Genomic DNA, 21,389 nt, shown 5'->3' with positions numbered 1-21,389 from the left:
TCATTTTTAGTGCTGCAGAACAAGGAACATCATTATGCAAAGTTCTTGGTGACTGTGTCTGACCATGTCTGAGTAATGAATGATTCTATTTGACTATAGGTTGGAGAGTGGGATGCTACAACAGGGCTGACTCTCAATAAATCTCAGATGGAATTCTACGGAGAGATTGGTTTGCTTGTCCAACCACCCATGTCTACTTGTGAGGAGGGAGCATGCACTGATTTAAGATGCCGTGGTGGCTTTCCAAAGTTTGTTATTGAAGCTCTTTTTGATCTCCATGGTAGTGGCTGCGACACCCTTCGTGAGAACCGATTTACCCAGGTCCAAGCTGCTCTCTTCGCACTGAACAAAATCAACCAGGATTCGAATATCCTTCCTGGAGTCCATCTGTCCATGACTGTGAGTGACATCTGTGGGAGTGTAGAGGATGCTGGCAGGGTTGTTTTTCAAAAGATCAAAGATTGGAGCTTTGGTGGAGGGTTTGCAAGACAAAATGGGGAAACTTATCTCATGGGTATGCTGCATTCTGGTAGTAACGGTAAGGCCATTGAAGAGAGTAGGACCCTCCAGATTGTGGATGTGCCGCTGCTTGCAAGCAGTGCCACATCTCCAGCATTAAGTGATAGTGAAGAGTTTCCCAACTTCCTGCGTACAGTGCCATCAGACACTAAGCAAACGTTGGCCATGTCGGAGATCTTAGTAAGTCTTGGATTAAAGTATGTGCAGGTCATCAACTCTAGAGGTGCATATGGAGAAGGTGGTGCCCTGGCTTTTGGAGATGCAGCAAAGAAGGTAAGTGTACCAAAATTAGGAATCGTAGTTAACGTCCGTTTTTATATGAGTGAATTAATAAGGTATACATGTGGTTACTTTTTTCTGTTCAGTTTGAAGTAAAAAGCTTTCAACTTGTGGGATTTCGAAAGAAGCTTACAGTACCAAAATTTAAAAACAAAGTCAAGATCTCCTATTTTTGTGTGTATTGTATTATTTTCAATGGAAGTCGCCACAAGGCTCAAAAGGTCAGGTATAGATGGAAGATTTGTGGTTTAATACTTTCAGCTCAGTTTGCAGATATTCCAGTATGCAGGAATTGATAAGAACTGAGAACATCAAAGCTGTTTTAGTCTTGTCTGGTTCGCATGATGTAAAATGAGCCATACATAATGGCCCAAACCAAAATCAGGCACTTCTCGGAAATATCTAAATGGTGATAAGAATGAAGACAACCTCAAGATTCAAATTGATACAAATATTCTTTTTATGTTGAGAAATACTTGCACTATCAGGTCTAGTTCTAAAAGTGTTGTTTGGAAGGCCTTTTTCTCAATTTGTTGATGAGCAAATAAAGCCATGAGTTTTGAGTTTCGACAGAGTTATGCTTGTTGCAGCATCATATTAAGTTATCTTTACCAAATAGAATGGTGTGTGTATTACCAACTCTGCCACTGTGGATTCAAACACGAATTACGGGATGCTGCTAAGCAATCTGATGGCAAAGCCAGATGCAAGGGTTCTTGTCCTGTTTGTGACTGACAGTGATGCTAGAGGTCTGTTTCAAGAGATGGTGGACAGATCTGTGGAGCCGGGATATTTTCAGATAATTGCATCAGATACTTGGAGCACCAGAGCAGACTTCATTCCAGGATTGGAAAGTGTGGCTGTTGGTAAGTGCAGTCATTGGTTCTTACTCCTTCATTTATCTAAATGTATTCCATGTCCATTATCTTGTAAGTTTCCTTGATTTACATCCAAAGCTGACAAGCAGTTGTGTAAATAATCTATCCTTCTTTGTAGTTTGTCCAGAAACTCTGTGAAAAATGCTTAAAGACAAAGTTAAGTACAGTTGGTAGTTATGTTGAGCATTGAGTAGTGGCAACGTGAAAGCTTACTGATAAAAAAGCTCTTACCATTCTTCAGAGAAATATTTTTCATCTGAAATACTGTCAGAGTAAACAAATAGCAGTTGAATATAAAACCAAATTTCTGCTGCAAATTCTTCTTTCAGACACTTTTAAAAGATTTTTTTGTGTGTCAAAAACTCAACAATATTAGCCATATGTCTGGGTGCATGGTGGTAGTAAAACAGAAACAAATGGTATTTAAAAGGTTAAATTAATTCACTTTTTTTTTTAACCAAACAGTTCATTTATAGTTTTTTAAATACTTTGTATTCCTTTATCCAACAGGAGCATTGACTGTGACTTTCAAATCATCACCCATCCCTGCATTTGAAGAATTCTTTCTCACTATGACTCCTATGAATCAGGACGGCTCCAATCCTTTCTTCAATGAGTTCTGGTCTCAGAAATTCCAATGTGACCTCCCCAGTGGAAACACACAGTATGGCAAGAACTGCACAGGTAAAGTATTCAATGCAGCTATGATCCTCAAATTATATACTGACAAATCCCATCCCTAATCCCGGCACTCGGTGGGTTTGTACTCAAGACATCTATCTGGTCTAGAACGGGTTTTTTCTGCAGGACTCAGAAAGCACTATTTTCTCAAATCACAAAAGAATAAAAGACACTGGAAAAGAAAAACTTAAAGCACAACATGGAACTAAAGTGAGTGACAGTGAATAGTTTAACCAATTAGTGAGAGTAGTAAGTGATCAAAATGTTGACCAATGAAAGATCCTTGGGGAACACACCATGTTTGAGTTTGGTTTCAGTATACACTGCTCAGCACACATCACTTTTAGGGTAAAACAAAACAGTTTTAGAGAATCAATTACTGTCCTTAGTGTCAATATAACTTGTGCTTCTTGGTTTTGCTGTTGAAACGTCTTTCTCATCCTTATTTAGGTTCCGAGATCTTGACAAGCAATGATGTGAGTAGTCTAGGTATGGAGAACATAATAAATGTTGTGTTTGTGTACTCCATGGCTCTCTCTAACCTCATCAACAAAACCTGCCCAGATGGGACGATCTGTGATGCAGTTGCTGATGTTGAACCTGGGCAATGGCTTCAGTATCTTCACGATGTTGATTTTACAAGTCCAGTCGGCTCACGAAAATTAGTCAGCTTTGATGAGAACGGTGATGGGGCTGGATTGTTTGCTGTTTACCAACTCATTCAGGAGACCAGTGAATATAAGTTTAAGGAGGTAAATTATTTGATTCTGTCTTATTGGAACATTATTTTGCTCACAGGGCTTGAATTTCAAAATAATCTTTTCTAGATCATTGATAACTAGCTAAGACTTGTTTACTGGAGTTGCATTTTGGAATTAACTTTGTACAACTCTGTATATTACAGGTTGGTCAGTGGAGTGATGATGGAGGATTAACCATCAACAAGAATGAGATTACTTATGTCAGTCAAGATGACTCCATTGATAACTCTAGCAGCTGCCGCGAGAAATCGGAGTTTGTCATTGAAGCTCTGTTTGATCTATATGGAATAGGATGCATCCACTTACCACAATTTACTTTACTTCAAACTGAGGCGATTAGGTTTGCTGTTGAAACAATCAATCAAAACCCTGATCTCCTTCCACAACTCCATCTCTCTGTGCCTCTCACTGCCATCTGCTTGACTACTGAGGATGCTGGAAGGGTTGCTTTTCAAATGCTCAAGGGATGGGATTTTGATGGAGGGTTTCCAACCAATGATGAGTCCTACCTTATGGGTGTATTGCATACAGGGAGTAGTGGCACCGCTATTGAAGTTAGCAAAACTCTCCAAATTGTGGATTTGCCAATCGTTTCCAACTTAGCAACAAGTCCAGCATTGAGTGATAAAGAACAGTTTGGAAACTTCTTACGTATGGTTCCTTCAGATACTAAACAAGCTACACTGATAACAGAGGTTTTGGCGAGACTTGGACTGATGAATGTACAAGTTGTTAATTCCATAGGTGCATATGGGGAAGGTGGTGCCAAGGCCATAAAAGATGCATCAAAGAAAGTAAGTATTAGTAAGAAAATTACACTTTTATCCTTTTTCTTGGTAGTTTAAAACAAAGTAAAAAAGCATTCTGTTTCATTACCAGCACTGTTCCCAAGGTTAAATTAGTGTCTTTTTAACCAAACTTAGACTCGAGTAGGACCTTACTTGTACCTTTCTTCGACCTGACTTAAACTTAAGCCAATCACATGTTGATTAAGTGTTGTTTATGTATGGTTTTTACAAGTTTCCTAAGGCCTGTTGGTCATACATGTAGGTACTTAAAAAGAAAATCTGGGTTGGTAGACAAATACAGTGGGTTTTTGTGCATTACAATGTGTTGATCAAAGTTAAAAGACAACTTTTCCGTTCATTCATCCTCTCAGTTATTATTCATGATGATATAAAAACATTAAATTCCCCACGTTTTTGGTTTAAAATGTTCAACATATTTTAAAAGTAAGAGGTACCATTGTTAAGGCTAAAATACCATGAACATGTTCATAGAAAAGAACTTGCAACCACATAAACATCAAAATAAATCAGATTATTATTATTATTTTTTTTTTACTCATTAATTTGCTTAACTAAAGAGTAAATTAGAGCAACTGATAGTATAATTTCAATGAAGGAAACTGTTTTTTTTACTTTATGACCCAACAGGTTGGTGTGTGTGTAGCAAAGTCATACACTGTAGATTCAAACAGTGATTATATCAGGCTTGTGTCCAACCTCATGGCTGTGTGGGATGCCAGGGTTCTTGTGCTTTTCTTGTATGACAATCAAATCAAAGCTCTGCTTCAAGAAATGGTGAACCGAAATGTGGAGCCTGGATACTTCCAGATAATTGGCTCAGATACCTGGGGTACCAGGTCAGACTTCATTACAGGCTTGGAAGCTCCAGCTGTTGGTATGTCCACATTGCTTTCAAACAGACAAGAAAAACGGTTAAACTTTATGATGTGTTTCTACCCCCCAAAAAGCTGTTTTTCAAAATGACAAATTTGTAACAGATTTGTTTTAATAACTTTTATGATACATGTTCTACATTAGCAGGAACTAGCCAGCTAGTGTTGCGACTTGCAATGGATCTCTCTTTGTGAAAACTCCGTTTAGAATTAATGTTCCAATGTTTGAATTTTTTGTGCCCCCTAACCTCAACCACTATTTTATCTGTTGTTTTAAGTTCCTCAAGTGGTTATAACTTTGGTCCCTGCCAACTGAATCTAATTGACCAGATAAAAACAGGTTAGAATTGTCACTGCCCTTTATTATATTATTGTGTCTAAATATCCCATCATTAGGAGCTTTGACTGTGAATTTCAAGTCATCCTTCATTCCGACGTTTGAAGACTACTTGCTAAGTCGAACCCCACAGGATGACAACTATAATCCTTTCTTCAATGAATTCTGGTCACAGAAGTTTCAATGTGATCTCCCTGGTGGGAACAATAATTATGGTGTCAGCTGCACAGGTATTGCCAATTCTGAGTTCCTTTCCAATTGAAAATTTTTGTAAACAATTTTTTTTATGTTATGTTTTAGTTCATACTAATACAATAACTGTTGTAATGTGTTAGTAGTCATGTGCCAAGTAGTCAAGTTCTGGTGTACTAGAAATTAGGTTCTACATGCATTGTGTCAATAGACCCTTCTCATGAAACATGTAAATTGCACGTAGTGCGTGATCACTAACGTTTTGGTTGGCAAAATGAGGGAACATCGCGCTGTTTTGTACACGGCTAATGGGTGCGTGTCGCAGACGCGATTGCGCGTCTGCTTCAACTTTATGGCGTTTGCCAACCAACAGGGTCTGTACGCATGCGTGAATGTAATTAGCATATTTCATGGGAAGGATCCATTGCCATTTAGATAGAATATCAAGTGGTTGGTTGCATGAAACCAAGTCAAATGAAACCAAGTCATTTATCATAAAAAGAAGGAGCAGTGGCAGGGAATTATGCCACAAAGAATAAGCCCTAAATATTTTGGACTTCATTCAAGACTTTCCCCTCCTTGTAAAAATAAGAGGATTTTGTGAACAGAAATACTATTAGTCAGATTGTCTGAGTAAAAAAAGTATGACCAGAAATGTTTTTTTTTGCAGTAACCATCCTGACCATATGAAATTTATTGATGTCTTCAAACAACAACTTACCTTGAAAAGCATAGTTAGAAAGTATAATTTCATTTCTTGATTTCAGGATCAGAAGTTTTGTTATCAAGTGAAATAACCAGCCTGGGTATGGAGGACTTGATCAATTCAGTTTATGTCTATGCAACTGCTCTCTCTGACGTTATCAATGATACCTGCCCAAATGGGAAGATCTGTGATGCCGTTGCTGATGTTGAACCTTGGCAATGGCTTCAGTATCTTCAAGATGTTGAATTTACAAGTCCAGTCGGCTCAGAAAAATCAGTCGGCTTTGATGAGAACGGTGATGGGGCTGGATTCTTTGCTGTTTACCAATTCATCACTGAAACAAATGGAACATACCTTTACAAAGAGGTAATTATTAAGTCATACCGATACTTTGTATCCTTTGGAAAAGGCGCGTCATAAATACGTTTTTTATTATTTATTTACTGTATGCTGCATAAAAACATGAACAATCCTTGATTCATGTATAACGTCAGTTTAAATGTTGATTTGAAAAGCAGTTATTGACTTTTTTTCTTTTTCCTGAACCCCAGGTTGGTGAATGGAGCGAAGATGTAGGATTGACCCTCATGAAGGAGGAGATCAGTTATGTCAGTCAAGACAGTAATTCTAGCATCTGCAAACAGAAATCTGAGTTTGTCCTGGAAGGTCTGTTTGAGCTACATAGAGCTGGAGAAGAATGCAGCAGCCTTCGCCAAATTACTGTCTTTAAAACTGAAGCGGCTAGGTTTGCTGTTGAAGCAATCAATCAAAACCCCGATCTCCTTCCACAAATCCATCTCTCTGTGCCTCTCACTGCCATCTGCGGAACTCCTGAGGATGCTGGAAGGGTTGCTTTTCAAATGCTCAAGGGATGGGATTTTGATGGAGGGTTCCCAACCAATAATGAGTCCTACCTTTTGGGTGTATTGCATACAGGGAGTAGTGGCAAAGCCATTGAACAAAGCAAAGTTCTCCAGATTGTGGATGTGCCAATGATTTCCAACTTAGCAACAAGTCCAGCATTGAGTGATAAAGAACAGTTTGGCAACTTCTTACGTATGGTTCCTTCAGATACAAAACAAGCTACACTGATAACAGAGGTCTTGGCGAGTCTTGGATTAACATATATACAAATTGTCAACTCAAAGGGGCCATATGGAGAAGGTGGTGCAATGGCCATTAAAGAAGCAGGAGGAAAGGTAAAATTTGAAATGCTCTTTTTGGTAACTTTCTTATCCGAAGATAAAGTAGGCACACAAATTTGACATCAGAGGGAAGGGCCACTTTTACTTTGGGAAGCTCTCATTAATTTTTGATTCCATGAATTGCAGTACTGTTATTTTTCTTGAAATGTTAATCTTGACTCACAAATTGACCAGTGTGGATTGTCTCTGTCAATCAGGTTGTAGTGACTTCCCTTCTAGTGTACAAGACCCTATTCTGGGGTGCTGCAAAACTAACAAACATCTGTGGCAAGACAAACGTGAAAAGTACGTCTCTTTTTATCTTTACAGGTTGGAGTGTGTGTAGCTAATTCCTACACTGTAGATTCAAACACTGATTATGACACACTCATGGGTAATCTATTGGCAAAGTCAGATGCCAGGGTTCTTGTGCTTTTCTTGGAAGATGATCATGCCATCGCTCTGTTTCAAGAGATGGTTAACAGAAATGTGGAGCCTGGATACTTCCAGATAATTGGCTCAGATATCTGGGGTACCAGGTCAGACGTCATTCCCGGATTGGAAGCTTTAGCTGTTGGTATGTGATTAAAGAATAAAGGAGAAATTAAAACATGTTTGTTATTATGTTGATGTAGCAGTCATAACAAGAAAACTTGGGTACTGTGGCCGAATGCAAGATCATGATTTGATGTGTGATTTGCACTCCCCTTTGTGCTTTTCAACTTGCAGATAAAAACCCTGGCTTCTAATTGTAACTTACAGGAGGTGGGGTAAAGGCAAGCAACCACCCACCCCCCCCCAATCTGCTGCCTAGCTTCAAGTTTCTTCATATGTCTTTTAAAGCAAAAATGCTTAACTTTGGGTTATTGTTTAACTTGCACAATTTAATAGCTTACCTACCGTAAATAGTAATTGTCATGAATGTTCACTAAATTCTAGTGGTCTCAAATCCTCCAACTTCAAGATGTTGTCTAACTTTTTTTTTTTTTTAAAGTTAAACTGCAGGTCTGGATATCAATGTTATCGTAAAAGAATCGTACAAATCTAATCTAATTCCAAACTTTTGGATGTTGAGTGTTGTATGTGAAGGATATGGGGGTCTCTAGTCTAGTTTGGAAGTTAAAACTAATCAAATGCCTTTCAAACATACCCAACAGGAGCTTTGACCGTGTTTTTCAAGTCATTCCCCATCCCAATGTTTTATGATTACTTGCTGAGGAGAACCCCACAAGATGATGACTCTAATCCCTTCTTCAATGAGTTCTGGGAAGAGAAATTCAAATGCAATCTCCCTGGTGGTAGTACAAAATATGGTGTCAGCTGCACAGGTATGTTGAGAATGTTGTGAATTGTGAATTATGTGATTTTATTATGTTGTGTCTGAGCTGCAAACCTCCCTCCCCATCCCCTCTTCAGGACTATGTTTTGTGCAAATATCCACCAGTCCACAGGTACTGGAGGCTCAAACTGACACTACAAGACCATAGCAATATCTTCCGTTTTAACTTTTGTGTACCTTTCAGCCTTGAAAATTAATACCTTATAAAAGTATGTGTGTGTAAAAAACAAACACTGATCTGCTGGAATAGGAGTAAGGTTACTGACCAAATACTGAAATTTTCTGTCATTTTAGAGGATATTTCGAGCTTGGAGAAGTCCAACTTAGTTTTTCTATGGTTTACACTTTTTAAATGTACTTGCTTTTAGGATCAGAGGTTCTTTCTCAAAGTGATGTGCCTAGCCTGGGTTATGAGGATTTGATTAATTCCATCTATGTCTACGCAACTGCTCTCTCTGGCGTTATCAATGATACCTGCCCGAATGGGAAGATCTGTGATGCCATCGCTGATGTTGAACCTGAGCAATGGTTTCAGTATCTTCAAGATGTCAATTTTACAAGTCCAGTCGGCTCAGAAAAATCAGTCAGCTTTGATGAGAATGGTGATGGGCCTGCACTATTTGCTGTGTACCAACTCACTGAGACAAATGGAATGTATAGTTTTATTGAGGTAAAAAACATCTTGAATATTGTGAAAGAAAGTCATAGTATTAAAGCCAGTGGACACCATTGGTAAATGTCAAAGACCAGTCTTCTCACTTGGTGTACCTTAACATATGCATAAATTAACAAACCTGTGAAAATTTGAGCTTGATTGGTCATCGGAGTTGCGAGATAACTATAAAAGAAAAAAACACCCTTGGCACACGAAGTTGTGTGCTTTTAGATGGTTGATTTCGAGACCTCAAATTCTAAACTTGAGGTCTCGAAATCAAATTCGTGGAAAATTACTTCTTTCTCGAAAACTACTCCACTTCAGAGGGAGCCGTTTCTCACAATGTTTTATACTACCAACCTCTTACTCGCTACCAATACCAAGTAAGGTTTTATGCTAATAATTATTTTGATTAATAACCAATAGTGTCCTCTGCCTTTAAAACTTGCTGTAGAAATTATGAAGATTCCCTTCCGTTTGCTTTTCTGTGCCTTTGTATTGAAAATGGGTACTTCAGCAATTAGAATTCCATTTAAAGTGTTTTTTTTTTTTGTCCAGAAATCCCTCAAAGGACAAATTTTATTTTTGTATAGTCGGCCCTTTCTTCTGGACTATTGCTGAGATGCTAGCAAAATGTTTAGTTTACATCTCAAGGTTTTTTAAACAAGGATTGGCATCAAACGTGTAATTACTTTGTTCTGATTTTACACAGGTCGGCACTTGGGATGAGCTCAATGGTCTGTCTAATCTTACAGATGGTCTGATTGATCCCATGCTCATGTCAATATGCACAGGACTATGTGCAGAATGCAATCCAGAGCCAACCAATAATGAGCACAAGTATCTCCGCATCCCTGGTGACCTGGACATACTTGTGATTCTTCAACTCAGTGAACGTGGCGAAGGCCTGACATGTGGCCCTCCCTTACCAGAAAAGGCTTTGGTCATTGAATCTCTTCTGTACACTCTTGACCAGGTCAACAATGATTCTCTGCTGCTTCCAGGGGTGCAGTTGGGAGTTACCATTGTGGATTCATGTGGGAATCTTTTAATTGCCGAAAGGGAACTAGTGGGTGTATTAGGAGGTTTTACTCAGTTGGAAAGTTCAGGACCTACTTTAGCACTCCTTGGTGCAGTTAACCCAGATGTTGCCCAAGAAGTCAGTGAAGATGTGAGCAGCCCAAATAAGATTCCACTGGTAGGTACAAATAACAAAATATTGGATTCCCCTCCCCATTCTTGTACACTTAAAAGTGTATACAAATGAAATAAGTGTTTGTTTCCTAATAATTGTGCGAATATTTTCAAGGAGGTATAAAACGGATATTTATTGTGTATCACTTGTGCAAGTCATTTTTCTCTGGTCTGTTAGTGATCCTTGGAGGGCTCTATTTTCCCTTCGCTGATCCCTTGAGAATAAAGAAAGCTCCAGGGATCAGCTGTAGATAATAGTTTTACTTAATATCGACTTATTGCAGTCAAAGCTTTATACTATTATCACCTCCACAGGTCAGTAACAGTGCCACCAGTACTGAACTTGGTGATGCACAAGAATACCCTTATGTGCTACGTACATCTGCTCCATTCAGCAGCCAAGCGGAGGCTGTTGCTCAGATTTTGCAGGAATTTAGTTGGAGGTATGTAGCAGTCGTCTACTCCAATACCCCATATGGGATGGAAAACTATATGGAGTTCACAAGATCTTCTTCAGGGTCAAGGGTATGTATTGCTGGAGAGCATCAGATCAATGATGAAACTGATTATGAGGAACTCATCAAGGAACTTGGCAGTGACAGCGACCTTTATGTCATTGTTGCCTTCGTTGAGGCATCCCATGCCAGAAAGCTTCTCCTCGCTGATGAATTCGTCCGCAACAAAAGATTCCTCTGGGTTGGCACAGACACCTGGGACTCTCCATCCGTGGTGAATAGACTTGAGGAACCAGCAGGTGGAATGTTACTTGTCACAAACAGGAAACCAGACCTGCCAGATCTGCAAGACTACTTCGCGCAGTTGGACTTCGAAGCAGCAAACAAGAGAGATCCATTCCTAGGGGAATACCTCAAGAGAAACGACAACTGTGATCCCAGTGCAACTGGCTGTCAGTTCAGTGAAATGGTGAGGAAGTCCATCCAGGAACTGTCTGTCGAGATCTCATCTCTTGTCAATGCCTTACACGTAATTGCTCAAGGCGCAAGTTGGCTCCATGACGACAAATGTGGCAGCTTAACAGAAGGCCTGTGTGATGCATTCTTAGTGGCTGATCCAGAAGATATGGTAGCAAAAATGCAGCAAGTGACATTAGAGTATGGAGCAGGAGGTGAACCCTTCTTTTTCAATGATCGCAGTGCTCCTGCTGATTACAGCATCAAAAACTTTCAGTACGATGGACTGAGTTGGCAGTTTGTCATTGTAAGTTGATACACTTTTTTCATCACGATTATTTATTTTTCTAAACATGTCCCCCCTCTTAAGATATGCCCTGTTATAAACAAACATCACGGTCTACATGACTAAATGAGATTTTCTATGAAACAAGTGCATTTCATGTTATTAAGAGGACCATAGAACAGAGTTTGGCCAAGTAACACCCGTTTGAGACAGACGCGCCAGAGTCACGCCGAACCAAATAGATTAGGAGCGACTCTAGGTTGACCCAAATAACTTTTTGTTTCAACAGCAACAGTCGATCATTCGACTTCTAACTGTTTCAGACGCCGAACTTTTCATGTACTTAATTCAGAATTTGGTTCGGCGCGACTCTGGAGCACCTGTCTGAAACGGGTGTAAGGCAAAACCTGGTAATAGATTAAGGAGGACTTCAGAATTAAGAACAGCATTAAGGTTAAAAACCTTTACTATCATTATATAATTATTGGTACCATTGTAATTATTTTTTGTTTCTTTTCATGCATGGTTAGGTCGGAGATTATCAAGATGGCAAACTCACACTTGAGGAAACTGATGTTAACCTTTACAATCCTGCATCAGACAACTTTCAGAAAGTTCCATCAAGTTGCAGATGCATGAATCCAGTTGCAAGCTATACCTTAACCAATTGGGTGTGGAGTGATCATGGACTATGGAGTGTTATTGTTCTCATAGTTGCTGGTGTTTTTGCCGTTGTAGCTCTTGCAGTGGTTTTTCTGTTTATGAATAAAAGATTCAGCTATATTGTTCAGGGTGCATCATTCAGTCTAAGTCTCTGGCTTCTCTTTGGTATCGTTCTCATGTACCTCCTCAATATTGTGTATGTGTTTGATGCCAACCCAGCCATCTGTGGCATCCGTCGGTTTGGAACTAGCTTTGTCTACTGTGTTGTGTACTCGGCAATGTTAGCTAAGAGCATCCGTTTGAATCGGTTCAGTCGTAAAGATCCTAGGGAGGATCTGAACTTTGCTGGCTCGTGGTCACAGACTCTACTGTTTCTTGCCTTTCTGCTCCCAGAAGTTTTCTTGGTTGGGGAGTGGCTGATCTTGGTTCCATCTGCAGCACTTCTTAATGAAAACAGTGAAGGTAGTTGTGGTGTGAATCTTCTCCAACCCTCCTGTGCCTTCTCACCCTCCGATCTGACCATCACCATGTTCTATGCATGCTTCCTTGTCCTGGTAACCTTCCTCTCATCTGTTGGAAGTATAAACGCTCCAAACTTTCAGCATGAAGGAACGTCCCTCTACCTTAGCAGTATGTTCAGCGCCCTCATCCTGGTGTCCTGGACCTGTGTCTATAACCTAGCTAAGCCAGTCTACAGTTTAGCAGCCATCCCTATTGGTCTCACTGCAGATGCCACGGTCATCCTGATATTGATGTTCTACCCAAAAGTCAAGTCCCTCTGTCGAAACAAATCTGAAGCGAATGAAAGAGTGGAATTCAAGAAACACCAGGATAAGATGATACATGTGTATGACAATCAAGAAGGTATGTATAAAGTATAAACATAAAATATGTTTGCGTATCTCATGCCAATGTAAAATGCTCAAAATTCAGACCATACATGGCTACTGGCAACGCAATAACAATTTGGATCCCCACAATAAATGTATCTTTTAAAAAACTTTTACTGAACAATAAAATTGTCTTTCTCATATAGTTCATGTTGAAGTGGCATCAGCCATTGAGGATGAAGATACACATTTCTAAAGTGCAGATCTAAACAACTTGACGTCTAAAGGCAACACTGAAGGTATTTTATACATTGTTCTACACTCTTAAGATCTATAGGAATGCTGACAATTATATAGGAAAGGGACAAAGTGTTTTCTGTTTCCAATTTCAGAGTTTTTGTTTGGCAACACTAAGACAACAGTCAGAATTTGGTAGAGCTTTTCGAGTGTATTTGACAATGCATGGCACATTGTTATTTTGATGTTATGCCAGAATAAATAACAATAAAAATGTCAAGATGAGGAACATCAACATGATGCTACTGATATATTTCTTAGAACGAAACAATTTAAAGGTTTTAAAAATTAAATGTGTTGATTAATGTCTCTATATAGGATTGTTTACTATAATAAGCTTTCTCTTTAGAATTTGTATACATGTTTATACCACAATGTTGACCCATTGAAGCTTTTTGTCAACATTAATGTAATATAAGAACAAAAAGAGCATGATTTTGTTTAAGTACAACAAAAAGATGCAGGAAAATTTATAGGGGTGTAATGACGAGAGATTGTAGGGTGTGGACACCTCTCAACCTTTTTCCAGTCATCATTGAAGCTTCAATTAGCAAAAGAAGCACCAAATCATAATACTTTGTGTAGAACAAAGCGTACAGACATCAGTCTTCAGTAATTTTGTAGACCAATCATTATCTTTCCTACAAGCATGCTAGATTGATAAACAGATTTGTTGCAGTACAGTGGTGTTCCGTGCTGGGTTAGCTTTCTTTAATGGTGGAGAATATTGGCAGTGAACAAACTAGCAGCTATATACACCCTCTAAATAAAAATTATCCTTAAAAAAGCCCCTCAGATTTCATAAAAACAGAGATTTCGAAATAATACAAAACTAAAATGTTGATATAACCCAACCAGTAACATAAGGAGTTGACAAAAGAGTTCCATTTCTGATATGTAACCGAGAAATGTTAACATCAACTACAACTGATTATATACGGTATGCGGGTATAAAGTGATTTTAATGGTAGTTTAGGCTTAACATTAGATACACAATGTTTTGCTTATCTTTTTATATAGTAAGGGTTTAAAGTAAATTTTTGGTTTCTACCCATACACCGATGTGTGTTAGTGTAGTAGGGGTAGAAAATTCTTTGTGTTGTTATTCAAGTTAATTAATTCCAGGTTCTAGTTAATTGCCCTTTCCTGTTTATATTGTCCCTTCAGCTGTTTTATTGCACCCCTGTACATGTAGTTTGTTATTTCTTAGAAGTCTTTTGTTACATGTTTGTAAACAGTTCTTAATCCTTTGGTAGTGAAGTCACCCATCCAGTGTATTGTATATAATTATAATCAGATAGCAGCCTGGCAGCGCAGGGAGCACATGTGTTCTAGCTCTCTTCTTCAAGTTTTGTTTTTCTTCACCATGTAATTTTGCCATCTTCAAGTGTATTTTCTGCTATTCTGGACTCGGTAAGCATATACTTTCATTTGTTATTGTATAAATATCTTGACAAATTGTAATGTTCCTGTGATTCTTTGGAAGTTCATTTTCAAAAGTTATATTTGTTAAGATTCTGTCTTGGAAGTTACTTTTCTTAAACATTGGATTGCATTTTTTAAAGACCATGTGTTCTTCCTAAACTTGATAGAACTGTATTTTAATCAATTGTATTTCTTGTTGTTTTATTTACACAGGTTTCCTAAAGCCATTTTGATTTTAATTTGTAACTTTTCTTTGGCACTGTGTTTGGGTTTTAGTTTTACTCTAGTTTAGTTTTGGTTTTTGAGTCTCAGTTAGATATCTTGGTTTAGGTTTGACTGGTTTAATTTAAGGTTTATAAGGAAGAAAGTTTAGATCCTGAGTTTGGTCTAGAGGTTTTTATTGTTTAATACTGCTTTTGTTGATTGATTTATAGTCAATAAAGCTATTTTTTATTTTTGTTGTTCAGAAACCTACATTTTGAGTCACTGTTCCTATTTTTTTGCATCTCCTCGCGTCTTAGCCCTATCCGATCTTGGTTTCTCTCATTTGTTCAAGCGAGTGCCCCCATAGTTAGCATTTTTATTTAGTTTTATTCATTCTTTTTCTAAGTGTACCCTTTTTCCGGGTTACATTAGCAATGTATACTCGGACTTTCCCCGAGTCCTGTGAAAAAAATATCACAGGCTTATTTACTCTGGTGGGATTCGAACCCACGACCCGTGCAATTCTAGAGCAGTGTCTTACCAACTAGACTACTGAGATTGCCCGGTAGCTAGAGGCAGTTCGAATCCTTTGTTTTGGCAGCGGGTACATCTATTATAAGGGTTAACGTTTGCATCATTTCTGTAATGGTGTTTTTACAGTATTTTGACACATTGCTTCTTTGAATGTATATATAGTGAATATTATCAACAGTATAGCCCAAGTAAATATTTTTTGGGGTGTATTTTGTCTTGCATGTATTGGATTATTAATCTTGCAATAATGTAGACCATAAACTTTGCAATAAATTTAAACAAGAGATTTCTCTTTTAATTATTGTGTCTTTAAACTTTTGCTTAGAAACAGCTTGTGACAGTTTCAGGTTTTGTTGTGATTTTACAGATAGCTCTATTTTTCAAACCCCTCAGCCTCAGTTTCTTGAAGATGGCAGCATTTAAGGCCAGATATTTTCTTGGACACGCGTTTGAAATTTTATCAAGTAAGCTTTTAAATTTGTTACCTCCATTCACAATATTAAGGTACTCCATCATTTCAGGGTCAATTCATCTCCATCCTCTCATTTGATTAATTATACACTTGCATACAAGGTGGCATTGGTGGGTAGTGCGTAATGTGCTCACCTCTCACCATTATGTAGCCCTGGTTTGATTCCCAGCTAGGGCCATTTGTGAGAAGAGTTGTGCAGTGGTTATCTGCTACTAGACTAATCAAATAGGCCTACTGTTGATCTCTGGCTATGCTCCATGGTCATTATATGGGTTTAATGTGACTTGCTGCCAAAGGTGCCCTTCCATGTCTGTGGCTCGAACAGGTCCTTTACAACTCAGCAGCTGCGAGTATGATTAGCCTCACAAGTTCTAACTATACACTCAACCAACCTGTGTTCATTCCAATGAAAAGGTCGATCATTACTGACAAAACTGTTATTCATTTGTTATTAGAAATTCATGCAAATTCATAAATAAATTTTTTTTCACGTTGTTATACTGCACTCATCTTTCATTTTATGATAATTTTAATGCTTTTTTTGCACAAACTACAAGTTGAATTGATGTTTTTAATTCAAACATGTTTTTTTGTTGAACTGCACCTCGCATTTACTTTTTACAACTAACAATTTTTACTAATACTTAGTATGATCCACTAGAAACATTTTGTCTGAACATTTAGTGGATCAACAAACAAGTCTTAAAAAATGGTATTGACAAAAGAAAAAAACATCCCCTTTGTTCTAATAAGTCCCTTTGTTTAGAGCAGATGGGAAAGACATCTTGCTGAGAATGATCATAGCTTCTTCAAAGTAATGGGATAGACCCCCTCACCAGTTGTGACAGAGCAATGTGTTTTCAAATAAGTATCAACACATCATCTATTTACATTATGTAAATTTGCAGTTTGTCTGGTTAATAGAGGGGGTGGTTTTGTAATGTTTATAGCAAGTTATGAGCAGTGCCTTACCATTATTTTCCATTATGTTATTATTGATTGTACACAAAAGAAGGAATTATCTGTTGCAAACTGCTCAGTGCTCACTGCTCACCAAGAAAAATGACTCGTGGTATTAATGCAAACAATAACACGGACCGGATTAGGGTATTTGTAAATTCTTACTATTAATTATTCAATTACAACTTAAAGGCAGTGGACACTATTGGTAATTACTCGAAATAATTATTAGCATAAAACCTCACTTGGTAATGAGTAATAGGGAGAGGTTGATAGTATAAAACATTGTGAGAAACGGCTCCCTCTGAAGTAACGCAGTTTTCGAGAAGGAAGCAATTTTCCACGAATTTTATTTTGATACCTCAGATTTAGAACATGAGGTTTTGAAATGGCAAGCATCTGAAACCACACGACTTTGTGTAACAAGGGTGTTTTTTCTCCCAACTTCATCAACAAATTTTCATTTTATGCATTTGTTGAGCTATACCAAGTCTTTGACAATTACCACAATAGTGTCCACTGCCTTTAAGGCTAAACAAACGAGACCAATTACACCTTCATTTAAGTCACTTTCTTTAATTTTCAAAATGAGACAACAAAAAATAACATATTGCAAAATTAAAAACAGCCAGTCTGGTCGCCTTTTGATGTTCCCTCTGAATTTGTAATTTTTCAGATAAATTTCTCGGTCACTTTCCCTCTGATTCTCAGTTTAAGAAAGTGACGTCATGCGCTGAAATATTCCAAATCCACAGAGTGCATGTGCAAAAAACTGACACGAACAAGCCATTAAAAAAATTATTACAACTCATGAAAACAAAAACAGTGAAAAACAAAAAGATTTATGGACGGTCAAGACCTATTGACAGTTACCACCAAGTAGAATCGATGCAAGGTTCGTTGTACATGTTTTGCACTAAAAAAATTTCAATTCATCTAGTATTGACAAAGTGTTCAAAATGAAACTTTTCAGTTTTCTAAAAACATGTATCGAATTTGACAGAAAATATCTCGCATGTGTCAAGTTTTTTATGATAAATTAGACATAAAAATAGTTTTTATTACTGAAATATATAAAAACTTCACACACTGATATTTAGAGTTGCAGTTTCCAAAAGACCGAGCAATATCTACAATAATGTATAGACTTTTTCCTTTCAACCCTTTAGAGACAAGTTAGCGCAATATTAGTTCAAATTTAGGAGCTTTCAAATCAGTAGAAATAACCTGATAAAATAAGTGCAGCTGCAAGATTTTTTTGTTTTGCATTGACGGCAGATGAGTGCTTTTATTAAGCTGTCAAGCAGGACATATTGTTTAGCACAAATATAAGCTGGTAAAAGTTCCAACCAACGTACAGTGCATAGCATTTTAACTGGTAACCTGTTCTTGCTAAGCAAGTTTTTTTCAGCTAATTTCAGTGCTGAACAGTTTGATGAAATGTTGGGTATGGTACATATAGAGTCGTTTGGCAGAAAACAATACTGTGACATTAGTCTCAAGTCGATGGAACTGCTTTAAACACTATAGGTGCCTGTCAGAGCAATAGTTATGTAATAAGCGAGTCATGTAATAAGCGAAGACTTTTGCAGTTGCTGCTTCTCTGTTCTCGAAAGGGTTAAAATAACGACATCCGTAAAGGAAAAGAAAACAAAATACAACAAAAACAAAACAAAATTAAAGCTCATCCTTTTCCTCTTCTTGTTGTGGCTCTTCAGTTGTTTCGGTTACAGGAGTGTAGGGACCTTCTCGGAATTGTTCAGGGACCTCCTCATCTTTAGAGTTTTTGCGGTAGAAACCCAAGTCACCAAGAAGTGTGTTGATTTCGGTTCGCTTTTTACCTTTTAGTGGAATAGACTGCAGACAAAAAGAAGGAACACCATTAAACAGACAGCAAAAATGTAGCTTTAAGAGTAACTTAAAAATGAGACAAGCATAAATATTTTAGGTTGTTTGAAAAGCTGTTTTCAACGAGGCATATTTGATTTCACTACAAATTAGTTAAATCACAATGCTGAAACGCAAGAAAAGAAACTGCTCATAAAAGAAAATCGTTCACACATTCTTTTTAAGGTTGGTCAGTTTTGCCCATAAAGTTGTCTCACCTCTATTCTGAAGCCATCTTTGTCAAGCAAAAGTAAATCCGGATCCGCTCCTGAAATATGTTTGAAGGCAACATTATGGCTGAGGGAAAACATGTAGTCAAGGAAATTGAATTACACATCACACAATTTACTGGTCCACTAATAATTGTTGTTAATCAACAGGTGTTTTTCTAGACTGCTCTGCGCTTAACACAAAAGACACATTACAGTGACCCAGATGAGAGAAACCTGTTTACATTTTGTAATGTAATTTGTAACAGTTGTAATTAGATTATGCATATTACCAGATCAGTTGGCCTGTCCACTTCTGCGCAATCGCTCAAAATAAAGTTGCGTCATATTACAGACAAGGTCATCATAGGATGGCTCGGGTAGAGAAAATCAGGCATCTGTGCACTACGTGTAATGCAAGGACAGATGGAAGTCTCCTCATTGTTGAGTGCACGGTTTTGTTTCCTACATGTGATTTGTAAGAAAAACCAACCCAAGGTTACCAAAAAATGTTACGCATGACTTCCAAGAATGATTGTACCAACTGAATTTGTGCCATCAGTTTTTTGGTGTGAAAACAATTTAAAACAATTTCTATAGATTTGAAATGCCAACATTGATTATGTAGCTTCAGGGTCAATGGTAATCCATGCCATATGGTAACTGTAACATGTGGTCAATTTCAGTGACACAAATCTGTATTGTGATGAAGAGAAAAAAGGCACAACATGTAAGCCTTTTGTCTTTATGCTGCGAGTAATTGCAGACCATCACCAGGCTATGAGTGCATAGTAATAGGTAATGAAGATTTTTGGCAGGGAAAAGATACTAGAATGAATTGCTGACTACCACAGAACCAGATGTTACACTGACAATAGAAGTAGCAATACAAAATAAAGGGTTCCCATGAGAGACAATTCTTGGAGTGAAAGGTTGGCTATCAGGCTAATTTGGTTGATGACCCTGCTTCTGCCCAGTAGCCTACTAAGAGTATACCACGTAAATAGTGGTCTTGAGTCTTGACTGCAATCCAAGTTTGTAAGTACATGTAGTGTGCAGACAACTATAGACAACACTCTTACAGAGTTTTAGTTTATTCCTTAATGAACAGTATTTTATATTTCTAGAAGCACTGTTGGGTTATAATGATTCCATCTTCAAAGGATACTACAGGGGCAGATCACTGGTTACAAATGCCTTGACTTCAGGCATTCGGTTCAGCTGTCATCCACTGCAGCTCTGCAGAAAGAAAGAAGAGAGGAAACTTCTTTAAAAAAACGTTAAATTATAATGTGATTTCACAAGAAACTGTTCTGTTATCATCCCCTCCATTCCATGCAGCCCAACCCTGCATGTCTCTTTGATGATCTTGCACTGAGCCACACCCATGTATACCCGCCCAACCTCCCGCGTCCAACCTCCCGCGCCCAACCTCCCGCGCCCAACCTCCCCCGCCCAACCTCCCTAAATAAAGTTCATGGTCAAGTTGGAATCCATGGCTTTTATACTGGACTGAGCACTTCTCTAAACCACAAATGGCTGTTGCAGATCTGAACAGAATGAAGGTAATTATCATAGTATTACATTATTACTCACCCCCCCCCCCCCCCCCCCCCCGCCACATCCCACGAAGTTTCTAATTAAACAATTAAAATTTGCTTTGTGTCATTCTAGTCTCCAGGGTTTTCTGAGAACTTTTTGTACTAAACTCTAAATGATTATAAACACAAATACCCAAGCAAGTAAGCAACACTCAACAGGTTCAAATCATGTAAATGGAGGTAGAACCTGATCCTATCCATGTTCAAATCTGACAATTAACTTCTGGCCATGAAACATCGCAGTTTATTGTTGGGTTCTAAGGTATGAAACTATATAAGGCTCCCCGAGCAGTTTCTAGAAATAAAGGTTATCAATCATTTTGTATATCACGGCCCACAAACAAACCATGTATGCATTGCCAATGGCAGGAATTGAGCAATCAAGTGGGGCGGGTGCAGCACATGTCTAGACAACAACAAAGGGACACTGAATTTTGAGACCACAAAACGACAATTTATACGTACATACCTCTACACGAGCTGAATACACCAACCTCTCCTCTGAACGAGCACCATCTGTTCCTGCTTCCTCTGCAACAATCACCGAGGCACAGAGGCCAAGGAATGCCAAAAGAACTAATTTGGCCATCTTTTGCTCATAAAAAACACCTTGTTTTTAACACCCAGTGAATGTACACCTGTTTACGTCTCGACAAGTGCTGTATAAAATGTAATGTTTTGATAGCACAAGATGTACACGTCGC

The 21,389-nt window shown here is 38.1% G+C and overlaps 2 protein-coding genes across 2 annotated transcripts in view; one reads left to right on the top strand and one right to left on the bottom strand.

The window, feature by feature from the left end:
• Window positions 1–17,867, top strand: part of LOC139938855 (uncharacterized) — a 25,097-nt gene extending 7,230 nt beyond the window's left edge. Inside the window, exons 8-24 of the mRNA XM_071934497.1 lie at window positions 100–792; window positions 1,418–1,664; window positions 2,187–2,360; window positions 2,808–3,109; window positions 3,262–3,912; window positions 4,555–4,801; window positions 5,196–5,366; window positions 6,096–6,400; window positions 6,586–7,233; window positions 7,549–7,795; window positions 8,376–8,546; window positions 8,926–9,227; window positions 9,925–10,410; window positions 10,722–11,624; window positions 12,134–13,130; window positions 13,303–14,806; window positions 15,032–17,867. Coding sequence (XP_071790598.1) covers window positions 100–792; window positions 1,418–1,664; window positions 2,187–2,360; window positions 2,808–3,109; window positions 3,262–3,912; window positions 4,555–4,801; window positions 5,196–5,366; window positions 6,096–6,400; window positions 6,586–7,233; window positions 7,549–7,795; window positions 8,376–8,546; window positions 8,926–9,227; window positions 9,925–10,410; window positions 10,722–11,624; window positions 12,134–13,130; window positions 13,303–13,352 — 6,594 coding nt within the window. The 3' untranslated portion in view covers window positions 13,353–14,806; window positions 15,032–17,867. The remainder of the gene's footprint in view (window positions 1–99; window positions 793–1,417; window positions 1,665–2,186; window positions 2,361–2,807; window positions 3,110–3,261; window positions 3,913–4,554; window positions 4,802–5,195; window positions 5,367–6,095; window positions 6,401–6,585; window positions 7,234–7,548; window positions 7,796–8,375; window positions 8,547–8,925; window positions 9,228–9,924; window positions 10,411–10,721; window positions 11,625–12,133; window positions 13,131–13,302; window positions 14,807–15,031) is intronic.
• LOC139938858 (selenoprotein M-like) lies at window positions 17,549–21,388 on the bottom strand. The gene is made up of 4 exons (XM_071934501.1): window positions 21,155–21,388; window positions 20,253–20,323; window positions 19,094–19,172; window positions 17,549–18,845 (listed from the first exon to the last, which is right to left on the bottom strand). Exons 1-4 carry the CDS (start codon window positions 21,272–21,274, stop codon window positions 18,666–18,668), a joined length of 450 nt encoding a protein of 149 aa, XP_071790602.1. The 5' UTR covers window positions 21,275–21,388; the 3' UTR covers window positions 17,549–18,665.
• Between the last annotated feature and the right edge of the window lies 1 nt (window position 21,389).

Source organism: Asterias amurensis, chromosome 6, assembly GCF_032118995.1.
Source record: "Asterias amurensis chromosome 6, ASM3211899v1".
In the NCBI taxonomy this organism is placed as follows: Eukaryota; Metazoa; Echinodermata; class Asteroidea; order Forcipulatida; family Asteriidae; genus Asterias; species Asterias amurensis.
The sequence above is the reverse complement of the archived record's forward strand: the minus strand, read 5'-3'. Positions and strand labels throughout refer to the sequence as shown.